This window comes from Macrobrachium rosenbergii, chromosome 12 (assembly GCF_040412425.1).
Source record: "Macrobrachium rosenbergii isolate ZJJX-2024 chromosome 12, ASM4041242v1, whole genome shotgun sequence".
Taxonomy (NCBI): Eukaryota; Metazoa; Arthropoda; class Malacostraca; order Decapoda; family Palaemonidae; genus Macrobrachium; species Macrobrachium rosenbergii.
In genome coordinates, this window is record NC_089752.1 from 27,049,048 (window position 1) to 27,076,684 (window position 27,637).

The 27,637-nt window shown below is 38.2% G+C and overlaps 1 protein-coding gene across 1 annotated transcript in view; it reads right to left on the reverse strand.

Annotated features, from left to right (window-relative positions):
* LOC136843979 (stalled ribosome sensor GCN1) overlaps positions 1 to 27,637 on the reverse strand; it is a 194,685-nt gene that overhangs the window by 30,869 nt on the left and 136,179 nt on the right. Inside the window, exons 25-39 of the mRNA XM_067112996.1 lie at positions 26,553 to 26,817; positions 26,068 to 26,247; positions 25,065 to 25,228; positions 18,124 to 18,249; positions 16,398 to 16,547; positions 15,995 to 16,180; positions 15,507 to 15,655; positions 14,977 to 15,088; positions 14,616 to 14,831; positions 13,131 to 13,333; positions 12,525 to 12,744; positions 11,998 to 12,230; positions 1,277 to 1,354; positions 958 to 992; positions 574 to 803 (exon numbers count right to left, since the gene is read on the reverse strand). Of these exons, the coding sequence (XP_066969097.1) occupies positions 574 to 803; positions 958 to 992; positions 1,277 to 1,354; positions 11,998 to 12,230; positions 12,525 to 12,744; positions 13,131 to 13,333; positions 14,616 to 14,831; positions 14,977 to 15,088; positions 15,507 to 15,655; positions 15,995 to 16,180; positions 16,398 to 16,547; positions 18,124 to 18,249; positions 25,065 to 25,228; positions 26,068 to 26,247; positions 26,553 to 26,817 (2,547 nt within the window). The remainder of the gene's footprint in view (positions 1 to 573; positions 804 to 957; positions 993 to 1,276; positions 1,355 to 11,997; positions 12,231 to 12,524; positions 12,745 to 13,130; positions 13,334 to 14,615; positions 14,832 to 14,976; positions 15,089 to 15,506; positions 15,656 to 15,994; positions 16,181 to 16,397; positions 16,548 to 18,123; positions 18,250 to 25,064; positions 25,229 to 26,067; positions 26,248 to 26,552; positions 26,818 to 27,637) is intronic.

Here is a 27,637-nt window from a genome sequence, read left to right on the forward strand (position 1 = left end):
TAATCCTTACTATATATATTATGAAGGTACATCAAGTATCCACAGACTAGCACTAGTGGTGTCAATGATAATTGTAGTTATGATGCAATATCAATTGTGTGATCATTAATTTTATATATTTTATATATATAATTATATCACATTTACATTTGGGTAATAATTTTTATTTTACAAGTACTTTAAGCAGTTATATACTGTGGCTTGCCAAATGTCCTGTGGAAATAAAAAGTGAACAAAATGGATGTACAAGATCTGCATTACATACATGATCCTCCTGTGCATTTATTTTGTCCATTACTGACTCCACTTCTACTTTTCTGTATCCGACTATACTTAACTGAATTAAACTTGCAAGTTTCATGAGGTGCATGTAGTAGTAAAGGTTGTACAAACGTTAAATTTAAATTCTAAACTGGCCCTAGGCCCAGGTCAACATAAATCTGTAATTACTTGTATGTTTTTGTTTTTAATCTACAGTAAAACCTCTTCACCTAGTAAGTGCAATTATCATACCCTTAAAATTTTTTCTGACAACCTTTTTAACATTTTCAAAAACCATACACAGCTGCTCACCTTTGCCAGTAGTAATGCTAGTGTATCAAGGACAGCTACTTTAACATTCCAAGCAAATCTGTCTCCAAGAATTCGAATAAGAGGCCCAGTCACATGAACAACAGATGGTTTTAGAGCATCTGAGCTTGTGAGTCTAATAACTTCAGTCAAACCATTAGATGCTGCTTCCTTGAGTTCTGGTTCACCATTCAAAACAGCTTCTCGGAATATAGGCAGAATTGGCTGAATTCCTGTAATGAATTAAAATTGTCTGTTAATAATCAGCAAAGAGTAAGGACATACATTATTTCTTGAAAGATACTTTATATTGCTCTATTTTATAAGTAGTTATTCACAAACCCTTTTCACAATTCTGAAGTTTGGAGAATTTTCAATTATTATTACCTTTTGGCAAGCAAAATCCAGGCATTAACTGCAAAAAAATTTAAGGTCTGATGAATGCAAAACTTTACACTTGAGTAACCTTGAACAAGTGAACATAAATGACTGTTGACAATCTAAACTCTGGAAAGAATTGATCCATATCTTAAGAACAAAATATTTTGGGATAATTATTTTTCAAAGATTAATAATCTTTTAATATTAGGCCACATAAGAATCGTACCTTGGTCACAGCATTAAGGGTATTCCATGATGTTTTAAAATTTCTTTTGATAGGAATAGCTGAATAAGGCCACCAAAAATTTCTACACTAACAAATTACTGTAGTCTATCACGGGTGTTAGAGCAGAATGCAAAGAGAATGGCAACTGCTGCTCTTGATACCCCTAAGTTATTGCTCCTGAAAAAAATCAAACAATTTTACTTATTTCTAACCAACAACAAAAATGCAGTCCACTGAATAAACAATATTTCATGACCAAGATTTTTTTCTGGAATTCTAATGATTTTTTCTGTTACTAAGCCTAAACACTACCATAATTCCTTACAGACAATCTGCTTACAGCTATCAATATTTTTATAAAGTTTTTACTTATACTAAAGTATTTACTATAATTCCTTACAGGTAACCTGCTTAGAACTATTAAGGTTAAGAAGTTGAAGTAACTGCTATTGGTTGGATTATTGAAAATACTGTATTTGTACATATAAAAAAAGGAGGGGGGCAAACATTTCAAAGAACCTCCAAATACCCTTCTCTTGCCTGGTCTTCATAGCCCTCCCACTGAGTGTTATTTTCAAGCTTCGCAACGCACAGTATTCAAATAATAGTGTTAACATTAAAACCTGCATTTTTTTATCATGGTGGGTTTTGCCATTTGCAACATAACAAAGATTATAGGAATATCCTTTGCCTAAATTAGTGTTTTTGGAAAGAAATAATCAGCTAGGTTTGGTTTCTTCTCTGTATTCAATTCATTTCTAATAGGTGTAATTTTAAAAAAGCAAAACTCAAAGAATCCAAATGACAATGTTTTCAGTAACTGTCTTAGTACAAGACTGTTTCACAGATACTTCCACTATACCATCTTTCTGGTTATCTGCAGAAATGAGAAATGAAGCAAGTGTCTCTCAGAGCATATTCCTGCTAATTTTATTCTTTTATCTATCCCTCAAGTCACTTATTCAACTACCCCAACAAACTATATAACCAACTCTTCCAATTTATTACTTATACAGTAGCTTTCTGAACTCAATGACTTGCGACCATTCTGTAATGCCTGTTCCTACTCTTTTCTGCAACCACCTACTTTATTCAAATCAAAAGCATTTCACTAAGGTATACTGTAATTGTTAATTTTCAAATTACAGGTATTCATTATACTTTTCCTTTAAATTTCTCCTGATGAAAAACCTTAAGGTGCTTCAACATCAAAAATAGACAATAACAAGTTTATATCTCTTCTTTGAGTTATGGAAATTCCTACTTAAGCAAAAACTGATGCTGGAATATTATCTTGAGCTGGACAACATGCATTAAATGCTCAAGAATAACTAGCATAAAGTATCTACACTGAAAAACATTCACATTGAAGTACCTACACTGAAAAACATTCACATTAAAGTATTTATGATCTCTTAAGCACAAGACTGAAACAAGTGAAAATAAAAACTAACTCAATCTCGGATTGATTGTTATGAAATTTAGGTTTTGAAGAAATGAACTCAGTGATTATAAGAACATTTGATGACAACAACAATATTCTTCATGTGAGACAATGAATTTATATCAGATGTTATTTTGCAACACATGTAAGTCGAAGTTTAAATTTTAGATGTCTTAATATACTTGGTCAGTTTGCCCTTGGCCACTAATTTGAGTACTTTGCACATTAAAAAACTATAGCTATAACCTTTAACTTTTCCAACCATTATAATAATGCATTTAAAACATTTTGAAAAAGCCAAGTCATTGTTGGAAATCATGTCTCACTGCATTGCAGATTTTTTTAATTTAAATCTAAATTTAATCAAAAGGATTTTTCACTATGCAATTTCCTAGAGGTATTTATTATTTTTATTTTTGTGGTAAGATAAGCATTTTCCATCCTAAAATTTTTATTTTCAAGACTAAATACATTTTTTATAACAAAACAGCAAAAAATATAAAAATATACAGAATGCTAATATCTCACTCTCTCTCTCTCTCAATGAAATATAAATTACTGTATCATACACTTTTATGTATAGCTATGCTCAAATCTGACGCTACATGATTCTTTTTGTATCGTCCAGAATCTCACACTCAATGTAATGTTGCCAAGCAATGTTAAACTTTTTTATTTTATTTTTAATGTCATACATGTTGACAAGCTTGGGAATTCACAGCTAGCACTATTTTCCTTATGGTTATATAAACAAGATGTGTTTCATGCATTGGTATAATTCATAATCTGTGTGATTTTAAGTTTTTTTTTATACATTGCTTAGCTCAAAGCAGTGTGATAAGGTTAGCGGTACCATCAATGACAGCGCGCTTAACATGCCACCCGGGCTAGTCAACGTAACTACCTCTGCAGCATTATAACAGTAGACCTACTAAGCTCAACAGTCATAACATTTTCACATTAGGAATATGAATTACAACAAATTTTTTTTTTTATGTTGAAGTTTTAGGCTGAGAGAGAGAGAGCCTGTATGAGAGAGAAATGATTTATAGGACTAAAAAAATAATCTAACAGTTTCTCCAGAGATATAAGCCAACATAAACAAATTTGTAGAGATTACCTGTTCTTTGAGGAATAAAAGATGATGATGATTTTAACTATGGAGAAGAATGACATTTTTATGATAAAATGATGTTTCATTATACTTACCAAAACACTGTAAAAGCTTTTATCTCTTTAAAATCGACACGTCCGAGATATAAATTTTCAAACTTTGTTTGGGACGCTGATACAATTGGCGGAGACCCAACCCCACCGGATGCCGGTGGGGGTAGCGTGGCAGGAGACATACCCATAAACCCAGGTCAGTTTCATTCTCGGTATACATAATTAGTGAAAACCTGAGATAACGTCTCCCCCTGCGGGAGGAGGAGGTTTTTACGTTACAGTGTTTTGGTAAGTATAATGAAACATCATTTTATCATAAAAATGTCATTTTCATTATAATGACTTACCAAAACACTGTAAAGCTGATTCCACATTTAAGGTGGAAGGGCAGGGGATGAGATACCAGTTATTGAAAGGTTACACACACAGAAAAAAAAAAAAAAAAAAAGAAAAGGAACAAACTCTAACCATGGGTATCTTAAGGATCCATACCAACAAAAGGGCAGGAGTCACCTTACCTGGTAGATGGGCTTTTGCAGGAGGTACTGCTGCTGGTTGAAGCTCCATTACCTGCAGAGGCCTTGGGCGTAAGCACTGCTAGCCACTCTGCTCCATAACAACCCAGTCAGTCAGGAAGTACACCGCTGACTGAGACAAGGGGTGACTTCCTTTTGCTCTTGCCCTGAGCAATTGGAAAGCAACCAGACTGAAAAAACTAACCTAAAAATAGTTAAATATATCCCCTTCCCTATACCTCGGCAACTCAACTAGAATGGAGGGTACTCCAGGTGAACTGAGCACCCCGGCTTCCCATTAACTCAGCAACCATAAAACCACAGGGGGACGGAGAGATAAGGAACTACCCCCTAGTGTGTTCCCCTAAAACCAAGCCTGCTACCCGATATGGGACCTAACACAAACAGGTCCTGATACGCAACTTCAACCTCCCTAAGGTAGTGAGACGCAAACACCGACTTCAACCTCCAGAAGGTGCTCTGTGTGATCTGCGAAAGTGACTTATTATGGCGAAAGGCCACTGAAGTTGCTATTGAGCGCACTTCGTGAATGTGAGACTTGACTAGGCGTGCGTCCTCTTCGTTGATGTGCCTGTGCGCCCCTAAGATGAGTTCCTTGACGAAGAAAGCCAGGGCATTCTTGGATAAAGGTCTGGTTGGATCTTTCACTGAACACCACAGGTTAGAGGAACGTCCTCTGATGCTGGCCGTTCTGGCCAAGTAAGTTTTGATAGCTCTAACGGGCACAAAGAAGCCTCCAATTCTTGAGGGCCAGCCACTTGGGAGAGGTTCTGAATGTTAAAGGACCGAGGCCACGGGTTGGAAGGAGACTCATTCTTGGCTAGAAAATTCAAGGTGAACGAGCAAACAGCATTACCTTGTGAAAAACCCACTTCCTTGTCAATGGCTTGTATTTCACTAACCCTCTTTGCCGTTGCTAAAGTAACCAGAAAAAGGGATTTCTTAGTGAGGTCCCTAAGAGAAAGATCTTCTAAAGGTTCGTACCTTGGAGACATTAACCACCTCAAAACTACATCTAAATTCCAGGCAAGGGCAGGTTTTGGGGCCTTAGCTGTGTCTAAGGACTTGAGGAGGTCTGACAAGTCTCGGTTATTTGATAGGTCTAACCCCTATGGTAGAAGACGGAGGACAGCATAGCTCTGTAGCCCTTGATGGTTGATGGCATCAATTTTCTTGAATCCCTTAAGTAAATGAAAAAAACCGGCAAGTTGAGTTATAGACGTCGAAGAAGAGGAGATACTATTTTTCTACACCAGCTCCTGAAGACTGTCCACTTGGATTGGTATAATTTGCTTGAGGAGTCCCTTCTGCACCTCGCAATAGCCTCTGCAGCCTTTCTTGAAAAACCTCGCGCTCTGATGAGCTTCCTGACAGTCTGAAGCCTGTCAGAGCGAGAGTGGACAATCCCTGGTGGAACTTCATTAGGTGGGGTTGTCTGAGAAACGACTTCTTTTGAGGGAGAAGCCTCGGGAAGTCTATCAGGAGATCTAGCAGGTCCGGGAACCACTCCTTCCTTGGCCAGAACGGGGCAACGAGGATCAGCTCGACCTGCTGATGGAATTTTACTTTGTTTATCACCTGCCTGATGAGCCCGAAAGGAGGGAAGGCATAGGCAAACAGATTCGTCCAGTCTAGGAGCATGGCATCCACCAAGTGAGTCAGTGGGTCTGGAACTGGTGAGCAGAACACTGGGAGACGATGGTTCTTGGAGGTAGCGAAGAGATCTATTATGGGAGTGCCCCACAGATTCCACAGATCTAGGCACACTTGTGGGTGCAGGGTCCACTCCGTAGGGAGAGTCTGGTTCCGGACGGCTGAGTTGGTCCGCCAGGGACGTTCAGTTTTCCTGCACAAACCGAGGGAACAGGGCCACCCTGTTGCTGTCCGCCCACAGAAGAAGGTCCCTCGCAGCTTTGAACAGGGCGAAGGAATGGGTACCTCCCTGTTTCCGGATGTAGGCTAGAGCCGTCGAGTTGTCGGCGTGAACAGCTACTGCTTGGCCTGAGACGTGGGTCGAAAATTCCTGGAGAGCGAGGTGAATGGCCAACAGTTCCTTGACATTGATGTGGAGCTTCTTCTGTTCGTCCGACCAAACTCCTGACGTCCTGAGGTTGGCTAGATGTGCTCCCCACCCAACATTGGACGCGCGTCTGAAAACATCTGCAGGGATGGTTGTCTTAGGATGAGATCCAGACCCTCCGAAAGCCTTTCCGCGACCTCCACCAGAAAAGATGCCCCTTGACGGCGTGGGGAATGTTGAAGACCGTGGAGTCCGTTTGGGTCCTTCTGTCCCAAGAGTCCCTGAGGAAAAACTGTAAAGGTCTCATGTGCAGACGGCCTAACCTTACAAATTGTTCCGCTGACGACAGAGTTCCCAGGAGAGCCATCCACTGACGGGCGGAGCAACTGTCCAGGAGAAGAAATTTCTCCACTGCCTGAAGGCAGGAGGAGACCTTTTGGGAGACAGAAAAGCCCGAAAAGCTAGACTGTCCAGAGTCATCCCCAAATAAAGAATCCTCTGTGAAGGAACTAAGCTCGACTTTTCCGTGTTTATCAGAATCCCTAAGTCCCGAGCTAACCTTAGGGTTCTATGAAGGTCCTCCATGCAGCGGTCCCTTGATGATGAAGGTAGCCAGTCGTCTAGGTACAAGGAGATCCGAACTCCCTCCAGGTGAGCCAATGACCTATCAGGGCGAGAATCCTGGTGAACACTTGCGGGGCTGTCGACAGGCCGAAGCAGAGGGGGCCGGAACTGGTAAACTCTGTCCTTGAAAACAAAGCGAAGATACCTCCTGGAGTCCTGATGTACTGGAATGTGGAAGTAGGCATCTTCCATGTCGAGGGTCACCATCCAATCCCCCCGAGCTAGTGCCTGAAGAACTGAGCGGTTCGTTTCCATGGAAAACTTGGTTTTCACTAAGTACATATTGAGAGCACTTACGCCGAGAACTGGTCTCCAACCCCTGATGACTTGGGGACTACAAACAGGCGGTTGTAGAACCCTGGGGTTGACACGTCCTGCACTACTTGATGACCGCTTTCCTAAGAGAGACCGGACTTCTGTCTCTAGGGCCGAAAACTTGACTGAGCCTCTTGAGTATGCTGTCAAGGAAATGGGAGAATTGGAGAGAGGAGGAGGTTGGGCGAACGGCAGACGGTAGCCTAGCTGGAGCACTTGCACCACCCACTGATCTGCACCTCTGTCTCTCCATTCCTCCCAAAAGAGGCTGAGTCTGGCCCCCACCGGCGCATGGAGGACAGGGATCCTACTTACTGGTATGACGACCTTGTGGCTTTGAGGAGAACTTGTGACCCCTGAGTTGTAGCGGGACCTTGAGTAAGGTTTGGACCTGGAGTTACTGAAACGGATGCCTGTTAAGAGGAGATACCATCTTGGTCAAAGGCGCGGGAGCAGGCCTCGGTCTTGTGGAAGACATAGACAGGATGTGTGACGACGCCCTCTTATCCATGGCTGACAGGACGTCTTTCACTACTGCTTCTGGGAAGAGGCCCTCCTTGTCAAAGGGTGCGAACATCAAAGCCGTTCTCTGCGAAGAAGTCACAGCCTTAGACAAGAACGAGCACCAAGTTTCCCTCTTCTTCAGAGTGGCCATGGTGAAGAGGGAGGAAATTTCGCCTGCCGCATCATGGATAGTGATATCGGTGCAGGACAGGAACCCCGTGATTTTTTTCCAAGACGTCTTCTGCGAGATTAGCCTGCTCCACCTGTTTGAAAACAGCTCCCATTGACCATTCGATAAAGCTGACAATCTCTAGGAGCTTGAAGAGGTTCCTGGAAAAATGTTCTACGTCTAGGGCAGAAAAGAATGTCTTGGCTGCCTCGAATGAAATGCGTCTTGAGGGGTCCACCAGGGAGCCGAAGTCCCCCTGTGCTGAAATTGCGGATCCCAGTGAAGGCGAAGCTCCTGTGCTGTAATAATTTTGCCTCCTTTTCGACAGCTTTGAAGGAGGGTGCAAAACGACGACTTACCCGAGGACCTCTTAGCTTCCAACCACGCCTCTACCTCTTTTAATGCTTTCTTGGAGGCGGTGGAGAGTACCAACTTGGGAAGTGAAGAGGCAGGACCTTGTTTTCCCAGACGCAACGTAGAAGTCGGAGAAGACGGGGCTGTCGGCTGAAAATGTTATGGTACGACTGCAGCAGAAAGCTGAGTAGAGAAGCGTAATGTGAAGAAGGCCCCGATTCACCTGGGCCTTCCTCTTCACCAGAAAGAATCGGTTCCGTGCCCAGACCGTCCAGGAGTTGAGGAGGGACGACTTCTCTATCCTCGGGAATACCAAGGACTTTGCGGACTACCTTTTCTATCTTCCCTTCCAACAGAATAGACTGCTGGGAGGGCGAGGATGTAGCCAAAGGCGCAGACACTTCGTGTGCAGGAGGAGGGGTAAGAGGGCCGGGCCCTTGCAGCGGAACTTCCTGGAGAGGGCTAGGCCTCCTGACTGCACTAGGGGACCTGGGAGGAAGCGTCTGAAATGTATCTTCTTGATCGGATCCCCACGCTGAGCAACCAGGTATAGGGCTGGTTGTCCTTTTATTGAAGAGTTTAGTAACCCTAGGGCAGGAATTATCTGAAGAACGCCTCTTTAAGGGCCGAGAGGTCTGATCCCACTTGCGATGACGAGGAGTGGGGGGATCCGAAGAGCTGGAATATGAAGAGACTGAAGATGAACTGCTGCTACTCTCACCTGAAGAGCTTAACCTTAGGTAGTGCCGCCGACTGCGACCGCCTTGATGAAGTTTCTGGGGACACCATCCTACGATGTCGGCGATGGCGAGAAGATCGACGCGTCGATGGATCACTTTCACGTCTCCCTGAAGCTTTTCGACGCTTCGAAGGTGAGTCAAGCTTACTACTTCGCCACCAGGACTAAGGCTTTCCTGTGCCTTAGAGGACGAGCCTGCTCGTGGGCAATAATTTCTGACATTTTTTCGCCAGCACCGGACGGTCTTCTAGCCTCAGAAGGTGAGCGGGACAGTTGCCTTTGCTCAAAAGACTCAGAAAAACGAGCAGACTCGCCTGAAACGCGATCGCGAACAACCACATTGTTATCACCAACACCAACACTGGCGTCATCACCGACGCTAACGCCGGACTACGGTGCGTAACGCACTAAACTTAAGACCGACTCCATGAAACCGTTCATTTGCGCTTCCATTTGATTTCTGAAAAGAACGAATTCTGATTTATCAGCCTCGAGGCTGGGCTTGGCTTTAGGGAAAACATACTGGGAAGCTGGTGAAGAAGAGGGGGAAATAAGAGAGGGGGAAAGAGCAGCGGTAGAGGAGGGGGTAGGAGAGGAGGAAGGAACAGCCGGTAGAGGAGGTGACGCCAATGCCACCGCCGAAGAAGATGATAACCTAGCTTCCTTACGCTTAAAGGCTTTCCTATCCCTATCCCTAACCAGCTTAACCTGATGGGAACTGTATGTTTGCCAAAACTCCTGACTCCATTCCATACATTCACTGCATGTGTTCTCCTGGGAACACTCTTGACTGTTAATCACATGTCTGTACACAAAGAATGGCGATCGTATTTAAGTTTAACTAGTTTGGCGGAGCACAAATTCCCTGCGCAAACTCTGGATCCCGAGAAGCTTGAATCCGACATAGCTACGAAATCCCGGAGCTAGGCTAGTTAGATAAATAAACAGGCAATTGAGTACTTCACCAAGGAGAGACGCCACAACCAAGTGCAAGCAGACAAAGGAACCCAAACAGTTTGAGGCAGACGGACGCACGAGATGCGTTCCAAATACGTCCGAGAATAAAACTGACCTGGGTTTATGGGTATGTCTCCTGCCACGCTACCCCTACCGGCATCCGGTGGGGTTGGGTCTCCCGCCAATTGTATCAGCGTCCCAAACAAAGTTTGAAAATTTATATCTCGGACGTGTCGATTTTAAAGAGATAAAAGCTTTTACAGTGTTTTGGTAAGTCATTATAATGAAATGGCTATTAATTGAAATATCTATTAGTATTAATGTCAAGGCCTATGGAGCACTTTTTTAACTGGCTTAAAATATTTTCTTAAAAGTTCTTCTGCTTGCTTTTGGTGTATAATTTATTCATTCATAAGGTAACTTGACGTGCAAGAATGTGCAGTAACTTCATATGCTTTCTGGCCAGAAATTGTTAATATTGAGATGTGTATGCTAAGTGTGAAGTAAAGAAGTCTAACACTAGTACCACGGCCTAGGAACAAAATCTTGGCTTTAACAAAACAATAATGGCATAGGCAAATATTTGCTAATAAGCCATAATTTTTGAAGTGGTTAAGAAATATAACTTAACGTTATTTTTATGAAAATCCAATTATTCCTCTAACAAATATAAAATAAAAATGATTTCAAGAAATTTCACTGTCGCTACTCATTGTAGACCTATGTTACACTAGGTGGTGGTTCATGTCGCCCCACCACTCTAATGGTTGTGTCATACACACTCCATTTACCCATTGATATCAGTGGAAGCATTCTACTTTTGTATTTACTTATTTACATTTTTTCAGTGTTGAGGCGTAAAAAAATCAAATACGATTATTTCAAAATTTATGGCTGCATTGGAAGCAATATCAATGTTATGACAAATTTTTTTGTGTTTTTTATTTAACATTTGAACTGAAGTTTGATGGTGATTATTTTCTGTCAAATACATCGGCGATGAGTAAACAAAAGTTTTGAAAATGTTTCGTAACTTTTTCTGAAATTCGGCTACACGATATTTTCTTACAGTTTTGAAATATATGACAGATTTCATTCTTCTGAAACATACTATGGCCTTATTTTATGCAATAATCATGTTTTGCACTGAAATAATAGATAAATATGGAGCATGTTAGGTTGCAGTTAGTGAATTTTGAACAAAATCCTATGCAGTCATGTAGCATCAGTTCTGAGCATAGCTGTGCCTATTCAAAATAATAATTCTATTAATAAATTTTCTTTTAGCCACTAAAAATTATTTTCCTAATTCTTTTGGTAGTAGTGAGCAGCTTCAGTCAGCTGATTCTCTGAACATAAACATTACAAATGTGGACAATCATTATTTTTTTTATGCATATTTCGATGATAACAGATCAGAATAGTAATACAGTATACTAAATGGATTCTGTAAGTGAAATAACATATTAATGTATCTACATTAATATGAACATATGAAAATTAGTAAATCATTGTAACATGTACTACACACAAGAATTTTTATCACTGTTGATGCTATGTTCCGTGAACTATTACTTAGGTTCAAGGGCATATAAAATGTTTAAGTGCATAGGAAGTGTTTATAGCAGTGTGGGAAAGGTTAATAACAGTGTAGGAAAGGTTTATAAGAGTGGGGAGGGTTTATAAAGCCTAAAAATATATACGTATACAGTAAATAATAAAATAAATATAAAGTTGCTGCTGTGCGGATTTTCGCCTGTTGGGGGGGGTTCTAGAACCTAACCTCCGCAATAGACAAGGGACAACTTTTATGAAATACCTTGGGTTCTAAAGCAAGAATACTTGGAAAATTTAGAATAAAGTGAGAAAATAACATGATGTAAAATCAGATTATTGGTAATTTTAAAGGGATCATTAACTGAAGTTCCAAGGAGAAGGATAAATAATTTCAATATTATTTACATATCACATTTAGTTCAATTATTACTCACTTTGAATGCTGCAGAAGTTCATCAACAATAGTATTGACTCCTGCTTCATCTGTAACAGCTAGGACAACACCCTGACAATGATTTAGTGCCTCATCATATTCTGGTGTGCCAGCAGTATCACTAAGAGCTCCAAGCAATGCGGTTAAGATCTTACTAAGATGACGAGTTAAGGTATCACCAGCTACTGAAGCCAGGATACACAGAGCTTGAGTGTTAACTGGTGGTGTAGTAAGCTAAAAAAAAAAATAATAAAAAAAAAATTACATACTTAAGATGGTAACACTTACTGAAAATTCCAGTTTTTACAAATTTTGGGAACAAACTGTCTGAAGTACTTACACTCAATTAAATGCAGTGCTATTTGGAATAACCCTTAAATAACTGCGAATTTTGGTAAATGCGAAAAATTAAACAAATTTTGACACGAAAACAATTAATTTACCAAGATCTCAACTGAATGGTGTTTTACCATTAATAATAATGTTAATTAGCAAAATTACATTATAAAAATTAATTAGGCAACTTACTTGTGGCACCAGGTAAGGTAAAACAACACGACTCTTAATAGCCATGACCTGTTTCAAGCCATCTAAAGCATATTCCCTAGTTTCATCTTCATTTCCTAACTGATTCAGAAGGTGGGGTAAGATGTCTTCTAATGCTCTGAATCCTACAGTTGAATGCAATGAATCAAAGGTCTGAGCCGCAGCTTGCCGGACAGAAGACAAGGGGTCACACAGTGCTCGTCTGAAATTAACACCATGAGGAAGTTTGAGCAAACAATATAAGCTATTTTATTTCCAATCTCTCTCTCTCTATAATATATATATATATATATATATATATATATATATATATATATATATATATATATATATATATATATATATATATATATATATATATATATATATATATATATATATATATATAATCTATCTATCTATATCTATATCTATATCTATATCTATATCTATATATATATATATATATATATATAATGCACAGGGTTGTCTGAGGGTTTGTTCTTATGTGTGTATTTTTTCAACAAAGTATAACATCTTAAGAACTTGATAACTGGACAGATTGAAAGTGTTGAAGGAACTCAAGAAAATAAGCATTAATGAGATTACCTGACAGTTGGGACCAAGTTATCAGCAAAACATAAAACCATATCTTTGCTTGTTGAAGCCATGATTTCGGAAAGCCCAATGCACACACCCTGTCGTTGATCTGCTTCAGGGGAACTCAAGCCTTTTTCAAGAATGGGGATGATTTCTGGCAGAACACGTTCACCCAACTTACGAACAAGGTCACCTAGGGTACGTGCTGCAACCTACAAAACAAATTAAATGTATGACACTTAGTCTTGTGGTTTGCTATGAAAGACTAATGCAATACAAAATCTAAGAATAAGTTGAAAGTAATTATTTTTCTGAAAATTTTTAACAAAACTCATTATCTGCACAGTTATATGCACTTTAGTCAAACTGCACCCAAGCAATGTCTAATTCAAATGACTGTTGGATATTCAGAAACAAGATTTCATCTGCTGATTGTCTATAGAAATCATTTTGCCTCTACAAATTTGAAGATCATAGCTATGAACATTTTTCTGAAAAAATTCAAGAAACTTCAGGTTACATATAAGCATAACTTCTGAGTAATCTAACTGAACTTTGAAAAAAAATCAATAACAACACCCTCTACCCATAAACTTGACAAAATTGAAGAAGCATAATTTCCGTATTAATTGTTCAAGAAAAGTGAATAAAAAGAAAAAGCTCAAAAATAAAGCAAAATACAATGAAAAAAGCAACAGACAAAAATCACTAGTGTAACAGCATGGGGAATGTAGTCTTTAATGATAGGACATGACTAAATTATTGGAGTGAGGTCAATCTGGCAGCAGGGAATTGATGGATATGCCACATATGAATAGTGCTCGCCTACAACAGGAAGCTCTTTTTCCTTTAAAAATTTTTGTCTGTAATAATTTTGTGACAAATGGGCATTATAATTGAGACATGTATGGAACATACTTCTTCAAGGTCCATCACCAAGTTTAGATGACTGCTGATTGGTTATAGTCTATGAAACTAATAATGATCTTTAACATACTTATTTAAAGCTTTCATTAAGGATGTTGAGGTACAATAGAATTCTTTGTCTTTATTCTTGATCCAGCTGAAGCATATACTTGCTGCATGGGAATTTCAAATGTTACAGTTTACCCAATATGATCTAGTACTGACTGACAGGTGAAAATCACCACAATTTTTCTTGAGATAGTAACAAAAACATTTTAGTACACAACTTTCAAGCATTTTCACAAACAGCTGAATGCATGTCCTCCCACCTTTATTACTAAAAGCTCTTGTCAAACTTGACAAACTTGAAAAAATCTTACACACGAAAATGAAGACAATACTAGAATCACAGCATGAAAGATATTTTGCTACATTCATCTATTATTTCTTGTAATGTCAATATTACTTAATTTAAAGCAAATAAGTAACAATTACATTCATTGGTTTAAACAAACAACTGAATTAAAAATCTTACACTACAATGCAAAATTTCCTACATGGGTTAATGGCGGTTATCAATACACTTACCTGTCTCTTGTCATAACTAGTGGATGCAAGATGACCAAGGAGAAGAGAGAATAATGTTGGAAGAATCTCACGCAGTGTCTTTGGTGTGTTGGTGACCACCACCTTCCAAACATGAAGAGCAGCTTGTCTTACCAACACAGCAACATCAGAACGTCCCATGTACAATCCAGCCAAGACGCGATTGCGTCTCTCTTCACCCAAAATGTCAATAATAGCCTGGTGATAGTTGAAAGGAAGTGAAAACTTTGAATAAAAGAATCAAAACTTAAAAATTAATAATAACTGGCAATGTTCACAAGCCATTCATATCAGGGAAGGTGACAACCAACCTTTAAAAAAAAAATAAAAAAAAAAAGAATACCTTTTGTGAATGTTCAGTACCAAAGTTGTCATCCTCATGGGCAGTGTCTGTTGTCATTTTACCAGAGACTCCGGAAACCTTGAAAAGCAGGTCGCCAAGCAACTGAACAGAACTGTAAATCAGAGAGATACCATCAAATGATAATTCTGAGAATAATTTGTCACAAAGTATAGGGAGAACAGGCATTTAGGTTCCACAGAATATGACTGCACACAAGAAACACTCCATTTTATATTCTACTATACTTTTTATATGCATATGTGTATGGTGCTAAAATATAAATATCTAATCCTCTCATACTTTTTACTCCACTATCCAGAAAGTTAGTATCACCATCACGGTAACGTTATCCTTTTGTAAAATTACATCAAAGACAAGGAAAGGATGAAAAACATAAGGTACAGAGAAAACCTTATAAAAATATTAATTTGATCTTGAAAATAGCCAACATTCATCATTACAAAAATATATACGAGATTATCAAATGCATCATTACAAAAATATATACAAGATTACCAAATGCACTATACCTGTATCGAATACGCCAATTGTCATGAAATAGACCAGCTTCTAATTCTGGTAAAAGTAGAGTAATTGCAGATTCTGCATAAGTATTAACTATACGTTGACCTGCTTTCAGGGCAGTTTCTCGGACAAACTCATTTTCATCTGCAAGAGCCTGTAAGTATTTTTGTTGTTAAAATTACAACCACCTCTTTTAGGTATTAGCACATCATATTATTCTAAAAGCAGAAACTAACCTTCTCAAATGTCAAAGTTCTCATAAAACACAAACTTTAAAACTTCTTTATACAGCTCTACTTGAAAACTCATGTGCATAGCATCTGTCATTTCTAAAGTGTGTTAAAAAAAAAAAGTGAATTACAGTACTTTCATATATATTAGAAAACTACACGTGTATTTTGAACTAGTGTTCCAAGAGCACCGTAACACAAAACAAAAAATATTCATCAGTCTTTAGGTCTGCAGCTCCATTGATAATGTTTGCAATAATTACCTTCAATATTGGAGGAATGATCTGTCCAATATAAGGAGTGAATTCATCTTGGAACACAGTAGGCAAAAAGATGAACATCATGATGTAGCCATCTTTAACATGGGGAGCAATGTCAGAACGTTCAGCTGTGGCAATTATGTCTGGCATGAGACGATGGAGTTTCTCAGGTCCCAAACCTCCAACCACCTGTATTAATTGGCCATCTTGAAAAGAACTCAGGAGTACATAATGTTAAATAATAAACAAAACCCACCTGAACAGTTGATGCTATCTATAACATCAACCAAACCATATTGTAAGCAAACGATCTTTATAAAATACATTACCACCAATAAGCTGAAATTCATTATGCTAAATTAACGGGTACTTATAATTCAAAATTTCATCTCCCCATTATACTTACCTCTGCCAAGCCTTGAGCAGCACCAGAACGGTCAACACTTGAGGATTCAGATGTAAGGGTCTGCATAAGCCATGGTAGCAAATCATCAAAGCTAGACTCACCCATGCCTTTCACCATAGCTCCCAATGCCCGGGATGATACAGAGCGAACCTGATTACAGAAATATTCATATATTTATGTTCTACCAGTCATGAGAAAAATATACAATTGAGCAGACTTGGTCATAACCAGTTCTGTCATGTAATTAAATGACAAACAGCAGTATTTTTAAAATTTCTGACTGTGTATGTGTCATCAGATGAAAAACAACTCATAAGCTATAAATATAAGGAAAATAAAAAAATAAAATATACATAAAATCTATAACAAAAGGCTGAATAAAAACAAATTAATCAGTGGCATCTACAGTTCAGCATAATGTAAACAAAAGCATGTAGCAGTTGTATGTACGTAAAACCTTTAATCTATTTGCCTTATACTACCATAAATTACACATTTCAAAACTCAACCTACCAAACATATTACAGTATTTGTAGTTTACAAAAAAAAATCTTGAAAAATTTTATATATCACATCACATACATGACAATACTGCTATAATTTTCCTGCAATACTTTTAATGGCTTTAATACCAAATGTGTGTAATTTATTGTAAACTACAATATAATCCAGTAAAAAAATTATATTAATTTATACAAATATTAAGAACATAGCCTCTCTCTCTCTCTCTCTCTCTCTCTCTCTCTCTCTCTCTCTCTCTCTCTCTCTCTCTCTCTCTCTCTCTCTCTCTCCTATATGTGACTGATATAGTAATATCTCTCTCTCTCTCTCTCTCTCTCTCTCTCTCTCTCCTATATGTGACTGATATAGTAATATTAATAGTATTAACGATGTTTTAAAGCAAGACCATTGCAAATATGGCATGGTATAAGAAAACTTAATATATCATCACACCATAGGTCTAGACACCTTGATTATATTGCCCCAGACACGTTGTAGGGGTATCACAACTTGTTTCCATACTGAATCATACATCTTTTCACAGTACTGTACCGAAAACCAAATAATGCTTATATCTGTAAGCTCATACAAATGTCAGAAATTAAAACTAAGAAGCTGATGCAAAGACAATACCCTTGATAAGAAACTAAACTGCCGTTCAAGGTTTTTGCTTGGACAAAGGGACTGTTAATTGTGGCTTTAGTCATATTTGGTATGAAGAAATGTATTGTTTAACACTTATTTTCTATTGGTATCTGCATTACTAATAACTCGAAGATAATTAAAGGGGTTTTAAGTTCCATTTAACGGAACCATATCACCAAACTCATTAGTTACTACTACCCTAATATAATGGGCTGGTCAAATGCCCCATTCTTGGGGGGGGGAGGGTTCCTGGTGACCCTGACACCCAGAAATTTGGAGGTATAACTGTAGTAATTTTATCTTTTAACTTCTTCAATCCCTAAAAAGCTGATATACTGACTTCATTTATGCTTCCAAAGTCCTTTTAAATTTTAAGATTTGTTATTGCCACCTTAAAATTATGTAAGATGTAGAAAAAGAACTATGCATTTCATAAGAAGAAATTCAAATATACAACTAAACCCTTCTTATTTGTACAGATACTAATGAATTAATAAATGATAGAACACACAGTCCACCACATTATTATTATTATTATTACACATTTATGATTATGTACATCCAAGAGCACTGAACTCACTTTTGGAACAGGATCCAGAAGAGACGCTTTGAGACCTGGAATGATGGCAGGTAGATAAGGTTGCAAGTCCTTTTGGTCTGTGAGGGAGTACATATTCCCAATAATCTGCGCAGCCATTTTACGAACCTGTAATGGTAAAGACATCTTTAGAAACTATCACAGATTTATTTGTGCTGTAATGAAGACTATAAGAAATGTTTCTACAATAATTAAAGAAATAAATTTCAGCAACATTCTTTTATTAAAAACTCTCAATTCACCCTATGTAGGAAAACGCACTGGTAAACCATTCAGCCCCTTAAGAGGCCACCAATCACAATTAGCTTTGTACAGTATTTTGTGAAGGGTAATAAAGCTTCTTTGCAGTGATCATTCACACCAGCTACAACATTTGTACCTTTTCTTTTTCATCCATTCCCATTCGTATATTCCCACTTAGTGTCAAACAGATTTAAATTTCCTTCCTTTAATATTCAGTTATTCAAAAAAAACACATCTCAAAAGCCCCCTGGAATCCTAGAATTGGGACTCAAATGGTCTTCTTAAACTACTTTGTAGTAATTATAATAGCATTACACCATTCAGCCCTCATACACCACTCAAGGAAGTAAGCCATTCAATCCAAGTAGTTGCAAGTTTCATTCATTAACTGTGAATGCATTAGAGACATTGCTACAATTATGATTTATTATATAGTATGAACTCACAAATTTAAGAGAAAGTGCACATATGATTACAAAGAGATATTTATGATAGGTTTAAAATATAATTTTTTTAGAAACAACTTTTTTTTACCCATTACCCATTAGCCAATTTTGTGGTAATGAAACTGTCCAAGATACTATAATCCCTCTAAAATAAATATAAAAGCCCTGTTTATGCACAGACTGATCCTAAGGTCCTTAGCAAGTACCAGTCAGTATTTGCGCCATCTGATCCAGATGATGCAAGAAACTCAAAGGTTGGGAGGAGAGAACTTGTAATAGATTTGTAAGTTTTTATTACAACTGTTTCACAAAAAAACCCATGACATGACATGCAATTAGCCAAATCTAAAATGCAGGAGAAAAGATCAAGATGCTACACTCTCCAGACTGGCTGACTGAAACATGTGGGAAACATTAAAACCTCCTTGGGACTGATCTAAGTCAGAACCCACGAATTTCTGAGACAAAGTAAGCTGTGTCTGAAACATAAAACTGATAGTGTATGCAAAAATTAACTCTTATGCAAAAATTAACTCTTAAGTTACAATGTCCACCTTCCACTTCAGACTCATCAGGAGATGCTGGGGCTTAACCCCCACAGTCCGGGTATCTTTCCTGAAAGATTTAAATTAACTCTGTGGCGGAGTCCGGGTATCTTTCCTGAAAGATTTCAATCGCCCGCCAAATGTTTTGAATGGAATTGGCGCAATTTTTCTGCTGCGACACCTCTAGAGTATTTTTGACAAATTGGCAACCCATAGATCACCATACACCACCTCTGAGAGCTGAATGAGAGCGATCAGTAGTCCCCAAGCATTGGCCATGGAGGGTCGCGGATCATTTTCTTCTGACCCCCAACCAAGCACTTCGCGCGGTCTTGGTGCGCGCCCACGCGTCTCGGATGATAGTGATACTTTTGTCAGTGATCCTTCTACTAGTAAGAAAAAAATTAGTAGTAAAAAGAGGTCCCTAACGACCAAAGAAATCAGTGAAACTTTGAAATTGTTGGAAGAATTCCACGATAGTGATAGCTATGGGGAGCGAAGTCTGATTACGAACGCAGCGTTCTCGAAGGCTTGGGATGGGCTGATGAAAGTGGTGATGAGGAACTGAATGATCCTACATATCGTCAGCAAGAAACTGATAGTAGTAGTGATGATAGTGATGCTTATCAAGCTGAAATAATTGATGATGAAGAAGACATTCTCCGAGGCAGAGGGTCCGTTCGCCCGACGCCGCAGGCAACGGGGAGGGTGGGATCCTCTTCCTCTCGCAGTTCATCGGGGAAGGGAAGCGGCCGTGGTGTTCGAACACATGGGTCGGCTGCGGCTACAGAAGATGATGGGTGGACTGATGGGCGTAATTTTCGTTCCTCAGGATTATGTTTTTGGTGGTTCAGCAGGAGTGACGCTAGATTTTGACCTCGACCCTAATATGAGTGAAGAATCCGATTATTTTCGGAAATTCATCGACGATGATATAGTGCAAGTCATGGTCGATGAAACCAATCGGTATCACTCGCTCCTCACACGTGACAGGCCTCCTGGTACATCGAAGATGAAGAAATGGGTAGATGTTTGTCTCCAAGAAATGATAGTGTTCCTGGCTCTCACGTTACTAATGCCTCATACATCGAAGCATCGTATGAGGGATTACTGGGCAACAGATGCATACATATATACGCCGATATATGGAAAATTCATGCCACGTGACAGATATCAGGATATATATCGGTTCTTGCATTTCACAGACAATGAGATGAGGGATAGAAATAGTAATGATAGACTGTGGAAAATAAGAGATGTCTTGGAAATGGTAAGGGAAAGATTCAAAAAATATTTTTATCCCTTCCAAAACTTGTTGTGGATGAAAGTTTAGTGTTATTCAAGGGTAGACTGATATTCAAGCAATACATAAGAACAAAAGACATCGTTTTGGGATAAAAATATATGTTATTTGTGACTGTAAAACGGGATATGTTCTTGACATTGTCATTTATACAGGGACAGACGTAGACATCCCAGCTAATGATCCCTTGGGGCATTCAGGGGCCGTTAGAAGACGCTAATGGATCCCTATTGGAATGCAGGCCATATCCTGTATACTGATAACTACTACACCAGCCCGGGGCTAAGTACTTATCTCCACGACAACAACACCGGGTTGGTTGGCACGGTCAGAGACAATAGAAAAGGAATGCCCAAATTCCCAAAGGGTATCAAACGAGGTGAGGCTGTTTTCAGAAAGAAAGCTCATCATCTCCTTGTGAAATGGAAGGACCGAAAGGAATTCAATCTGTTGTCGGGATTCACACTGGGCAAATGATATCCACTGGGAAACAGGACTACAGAACACGTGGAAACCATTTACAAACCAGATGTGATTGTGGACTACGTGAAAAACATGCGTCTTGTAGATAAATCTGATATGCAAATTGGATACGTGGCATGCACTGGAGAACAATGAAGTGGTACAAGAAAGCCCTATTCCACATCATAGACGTTTGTATGCTGAATGCGTATAACCTGTACAAATTCCATACAAAACAGTCAATTTCTCTGCGCTACTTTTCACTCAACGTGTGTAAACAGCTCTTGACGAAATATGGCCAATTCCAGAGAACAGCCAAGGGAAAATTTGTCGAGCAACCAGAAGCGTCTCGTCTGGCACCCAGACAATGGTGCCAGACCCACTTCTTGGACCGCCTTCCCGAAACCCAAAAGGGAAAACTGAGCCAGAGGACTCTGCCACGTATGTGCTAACACAAAGAACATTGAGGAAAGACGGAGGAAGTTGGTCACAACCTGGTGCCCAACATGTGGCGTCGGTCTATGTTTGCCATGCTTCAAAATATACCACAGCTACAATGAATTCTAGGAGGAGAGAGAGAGAGAGAGAGAGAGAGAGAGAGAGAGAGAGAGAGAGAGAGAGAGAGAGAGAGTAAAATACAAGTAAAATACATGTTATCATAACTTTTTATTTCAAGTAAACTTTGTTTTTATTTACCTGGTAATTCACTTTTTCTTTTATGGGTATATTATTCACTTGACAGTCTTTATATGAGAGAGAGAGAGAGAGAGAGAGAGAGAGAGAGAGAGAGAGAGAGAGAGAGAGAGAGAGATGGACAGCTTTTCATTGAGTCGAGAAATGTGTTGGCATACATTGACGATATATATTTCAATTTCATGGCATTTTACGGGTATAACTTGATGGGTATTGTTCACTTTCAATAACTTTTACTTTACATTACGGGTTTTCATATTACATTACGGGTCTTTCATAAATACTAATATTTTTCATACGATAAGGGCAGAAATATAAGGCTTTCGATAACTTTTTTCCCGAGTATTACTTTTTATATACTTTTTTTTTTACATTTATGGGTATGTTTCATTTTCATTGCATTTTACGGGTAATAATTTATAACTTTTTATTTCAAGTAAACTTTGTTTTACATTTACATTATTCACTTGACAGTCTTTTATGAGAGAGAGAGAGAGAGAGAGAGAGAGAGAGAGAGAGAGAGAGAGAGAGAGAGCTTTTCATTGAGTCGAGAAATGTGTTGGCATACATTGATGATATATATTTCAATTTCTTGGCATTTTATGGGTATAACTTGATGGGTATTGTTCACTTTCAATAACTTTTACTTTACATTACGGGTTTTCATATTACATTACGGGTCTTTCATAAATACTAATATTTTTCATACGATAAGGGCAGAAATATAAGGCTTTCGATAACTTTTTTCCCGAGTATTACTTTTTATATACTTTTTTTTTACATTTATGGGTATGTTTCATTTTCATTGCATTTTACGGGTAATAACTTACATGTAAATAACTTTTATTGTATTATATTTGTTGTATACAAGTGCAAACTTTTAGAATTCATTATTTCGCGTGGTATTGTTTGTTAGCGTGTCGGCGAAAAGGCCCGCGCCCGGGCCAATTCTTTTCAGTCAGCTGTCTCCCCGCTCATCCATCTTATAGCACTTTATAATCAACTCGCTCTGGTAAGTACAAAAATTTTTTTTAATTTTTTTTTTTTGTTCCACGTTCATGTGCATGCTATTACCTTTCCATAGATATGTATTTTTCTCCAATTTGCAATAGTCAATTTTAGCCCGGTCTCAGATGTTACATAAGCGTATTTTAGCCCGGATTGTGAGGGTTAAGGCCCTGTACTGCCATATAGTACTCTTAGGAGTGACTGCCGTAACAGGAGACAAAATTTATCCATATGAAACAACAAACACCCTGGTGAGCCTGTCACAGATAATAAAAATCAAGATATGAGTCTACAACTGTATATGAGGTATGGAGTATCTGGCCTGCTACTACCACAGAGCACACTGATTGTGAGTCTAACCACCTGGGAGATGAATCAATAAGATTCAAACTCACATAGTGCATGACACATCCCCATTTCCCAAAAGCAAGCATTAATATTCAAATTGTGTTTAAAGAGTAAAGAAGTGCAGCCAAAGAATGTTGTTTGTATCTTTTATGAGTTAGAATGGGATGGAAATTTTGGTTCCTTGCTTCATGATACCTTCCTACACACAAAAGGTCCAAAAGGTACAGGTTTTCTCCTATATCCTAGACTTCTCCATAGCTACTGTCCTGGAAGGGAAGGAGGGCCCCATTTGCCCTTGACTTGTAGCACATGTGAGAACAGTAAAGGTTGTGATAATGACTCATTCCTGGCTTCCTGTGAGCTAGGTCCCCAAAGTCAGCTGCAACAGATATATCAACTGGCTTCCAATCCTTGGGACACACAAGCTTCCAGGAGGTAACATATAGCTTTTTAACTTTCGTCACAGAGCTGACAACTGCCTCAGAGCCAGTGAAGAATTCAAACCAAGTTCCCACCTGAGAAGTTCAAACCTATGAACATCTGTGGAGGAAAGCGACAGACAATTTCTTACCACAAAAAAAGTTAATTAACTGTGGAGCAGTGGCATTAGTTGATTCAATGCCCATTTTGCATATGTATTGCAGAACAAGGGAACTGAGGATAGGTGGTCTGCATGACTTACAGATATCCTTGGATACCTGAGATGAAAAATTTCTGAATCTGAGACTTTGCCTCCAGGTATGTTTAGTATTTGGATGTTCCTGTGAAATCTGTGGGAGTGTGATAAGTTCTAAGCCTTTTCCCACATGAGGTGCCTTGAAGGAAGATAAGCAACACACTCTTGCTGTGGCCAAGAGAAGACACCAGGGTCAGGGGCACAATTTTGGCCACTTTCTCAAGGCCCTCATCATAAAATTGACAAAGCAATCAAAGGATCAGAGTGGACTTCTTTGAGAGAGAGACTTGCAAGCAAGAGGCAATGAGCTTCGCTAATAATTCACCCTCTCCTGAAGAAGACTGCCTACAGACATCTTTTCCAAAATCAGATGTCAAACCTTTAAAAATGAGTCCAATCTAATTGTAATCAGTGTCACTAAATTAGTTACCTGCCTTGTCTGTACCCTTGCAGACCTCTGGAAGGAGACAGGTTAAAAGAACTGGAACTCAAGAAATAATATTTAGCCCAATTCTAATATAGCAGGCAAAGCAGAAGGCAGCACAGCAAGATTTTTGAGGTATCATGTAAAGCAGGCCTCACATAAGAACAACTGGAGCAAAGCTGGATGGAAATCAAGTGCCAAAGGAGTGCACAAACTGAAGCAAGCAGACAAAGATGCCATCATCTGAGTATTAAAAATGTGGGCCCAGGTTAGCAAGAGGCCTTCCAGCAAGGGTGACATTAGCAGAAGCTGAAAGTGGTGCATCAGGCACAGCAGAAAGAGGACACCTCACAGCACCAATGTTTAAGTAAAAAGGAAGCAGTAGCAAGCACATAAAAAAAAGTTAAATCATTGATATAATCCTTACTGCAACAAATGAACAAAAAACAATCCGCACATGTGCAGTAATGACTGCATGAATGGGCTAATTATAAGTAGGGTATTTTTTGTAAAATAATTAAAATTAAAACATTAAAACAGTTGATGGTACTGTGTACAAAGTAATAAATGTGTTCTAATATACTGAAAATAATTGACAAGAAAAAAACACACAAGCAATGCTCTTCAAGAGAAAGAAGTTACAATAATGGAAAACAGCAAAGGCCTGAGCACATCAGTAAAATGAAAGAAAGCAAAACTAAGATAAAGCACTATTGACAAGAATAATTACATTACTAATACTAATGATATAAAAGAGTACAATACATCTATTTACCTCAGTGGAACGATCCTGAAAAGCTCGTTGCACAACAGGCATAATCAAGGCAAGAGATGGAGCATCAATGAAGTGAACAAATTTAGTTTCTAAAAGAGTCTGGAGGCAATTTGAGGTATTCTTTGTAGGATCTTGAAGGGCCGCTAATAACACAGGTGCAATTGCTAAAAGAAAATTAAAACAAATTAAACTGAATTTTTCAATATACTATAATCTTTTCAAAGCATACAAGCCAATTTATTAAAGGCTTGCTTGCAGTTTGTCAGCACAGACAGTAGCAGACCAGTCAGACCTACAAAAAGTTATCTTGTAGGTAAGATAAATCCCCATCTAAATAACTTGGTTCATTACTGAAGCACTGGGAAGTGAACACCATTGAAATAATTACCAACTTATATCAAATCTTTCCTTTATGGCAAATGTTTTAGCATATTACAGATAGAATAAAATGTACCTTACATGTACAAGTTATTGGAAGAATTTTCTTACTGAATATGATTTGCATTTAGTGGCATATAAAATTTTGGTGAAGTGATAAAACAATTCTTACTAAAACCATGGGTAACCAGAAAAATATACTTTATATAAAAAAACTCATACTCTATAAAATCAGAACCAATACTATTAAAGAAATTTGTGAGAAATTTGTGGGATTCATTATAAAGATATAATCCCACAATGCAGATCTGTAAAAAGGGGGGGAAATATATCCAAAGATATGAATCTTGATGGTGCATAATGTTCTGTACTGATCAAACTAGCCAAGGGTTTATATACAGTACCACAGTCAGTTAGAGAAGGTCCAGTTTTATAATCAAAACTCAAATTAATGACAATCAAAGATAACCGTTTGGTAATTTAAGTCATCATATACTGCAAACCTAATTATTCCCTAAAAAATTAAATCATGAAAACTTATCCACAGGTTCCCTATTCCTTAAATACTGTATCTCACTAGGCTAAAGAAATGTCAAGAATACAGTAAGCACAAACTGGAACAAACCTTGAATTTCCGGGTTCCTAATAACAGACCCAATTAACTTGAGAGCTTGAGATCCTGCTTTCTGTACCTTCATATGAGAATCACTTAATACTTCTATTAGTCGAGGCACAATAGATGGAAGGCACGAAGATAGTTGTTTGGGAGCACAATAAGCCATGTTACCCAGTAATTCTACAGAACCTGTAAAATACAATTTGGTATATCAGTATACAAGTGTCTTTAAAACAAAAAAAATATTAACTTGGCAAAAGACTCAATGACTGAAGATACTTTCATTTGCATACTGTCGTATGCAACAAATGCACTACTCAAAAACAATGAAGTATTTCTCACCATTTAAAGCAATATAGTGCTCGGTTTACACTACAATCTGAATTTTGCAACTCTACACATCAGTTTTAGAAATTACAAATAAAGCTATTATATTGCATGAATTAATAATACACTTTTTTTATTTGCTACATATTTCAATAAGTAACACCTACCAGTTTTAGTCCTCCAAGAATCTTCCTCCAGTGCAGAAAGAAGAGATGGCAGCACTAACTTAACACCATGGGCTGAGAGTTTGCTCATAACCGCCTTAGCTGTGTCATCTGTTGCTTCCCGTACATACTGGTTTGTATCTCCAAAGCATAAGAGTAAATGAGGGAGTATGTGGACAATGTAGGGTTCAAACAGTTTCCCCAACATGTTACACAGCTGTTCCAGAGCAAATAAAGCACCTTCTCGATTTCGGTAATTCTTCTTATCCTGAAATATAAAAATGGCTTAGTATCTGAGACAATCATTCCTTCCTGTTTAGCTTTAAAATAAAATTTCATAAAAATGACAAATTTATTAAATTAATTTGTATTTTTCATAACTAACAAATCCTCGGTCTTAACATTAGGACAAATCTCCTAGTGCCAGTTGGAATCTGATAAAATCAATAAAACTGTAAATGCAAGGGATTAGTGGCATCTGTCCTTAGTCACGAGTCATGTGGGACCACCCACATCCAAGCAGTGCTCCGTGAGTTATGAGACAAAATCAAATTTGAGAAAAATCGTCCAAATTAGGAAGTACATAAATATATTAAAACTTTTTAGATCTTTACAAATCACAGAGGGCAATGACAACCTTTTATAAAATAAAATGAAAATCACAAAACACTTTCTTCAACATATATAAATATATTAATAATACAAATGTTACGGGTTCTACTAGTATGATCTCTTATGAATTTTAGTTCTTACATGTTGAAATTTTTTGTGATGTGATATTATATGGCCTAAGGCATGATAAGGTAGATTTCTTTGTAAAATTCATTAAAATATTGGTGTTTATCTATTCCAGTTCTCACCAAAAGATACTCCACTGTCATCAAGGACACTTCTAATGGCCTTAATAAAAGCTCACATTTTCATAATAATAAAAAAATATTCTGTCATCCTTCAAGACAGCAACCTTTTTTTACTTTCCATTCACTAAACATAGGTCTTCTTACCATGAATTGATCCAAGCATTATGACATCAAAATTACCCATACACCCTTCCTCCCACCACAAAGGAAATACTTGCCCATTCATTT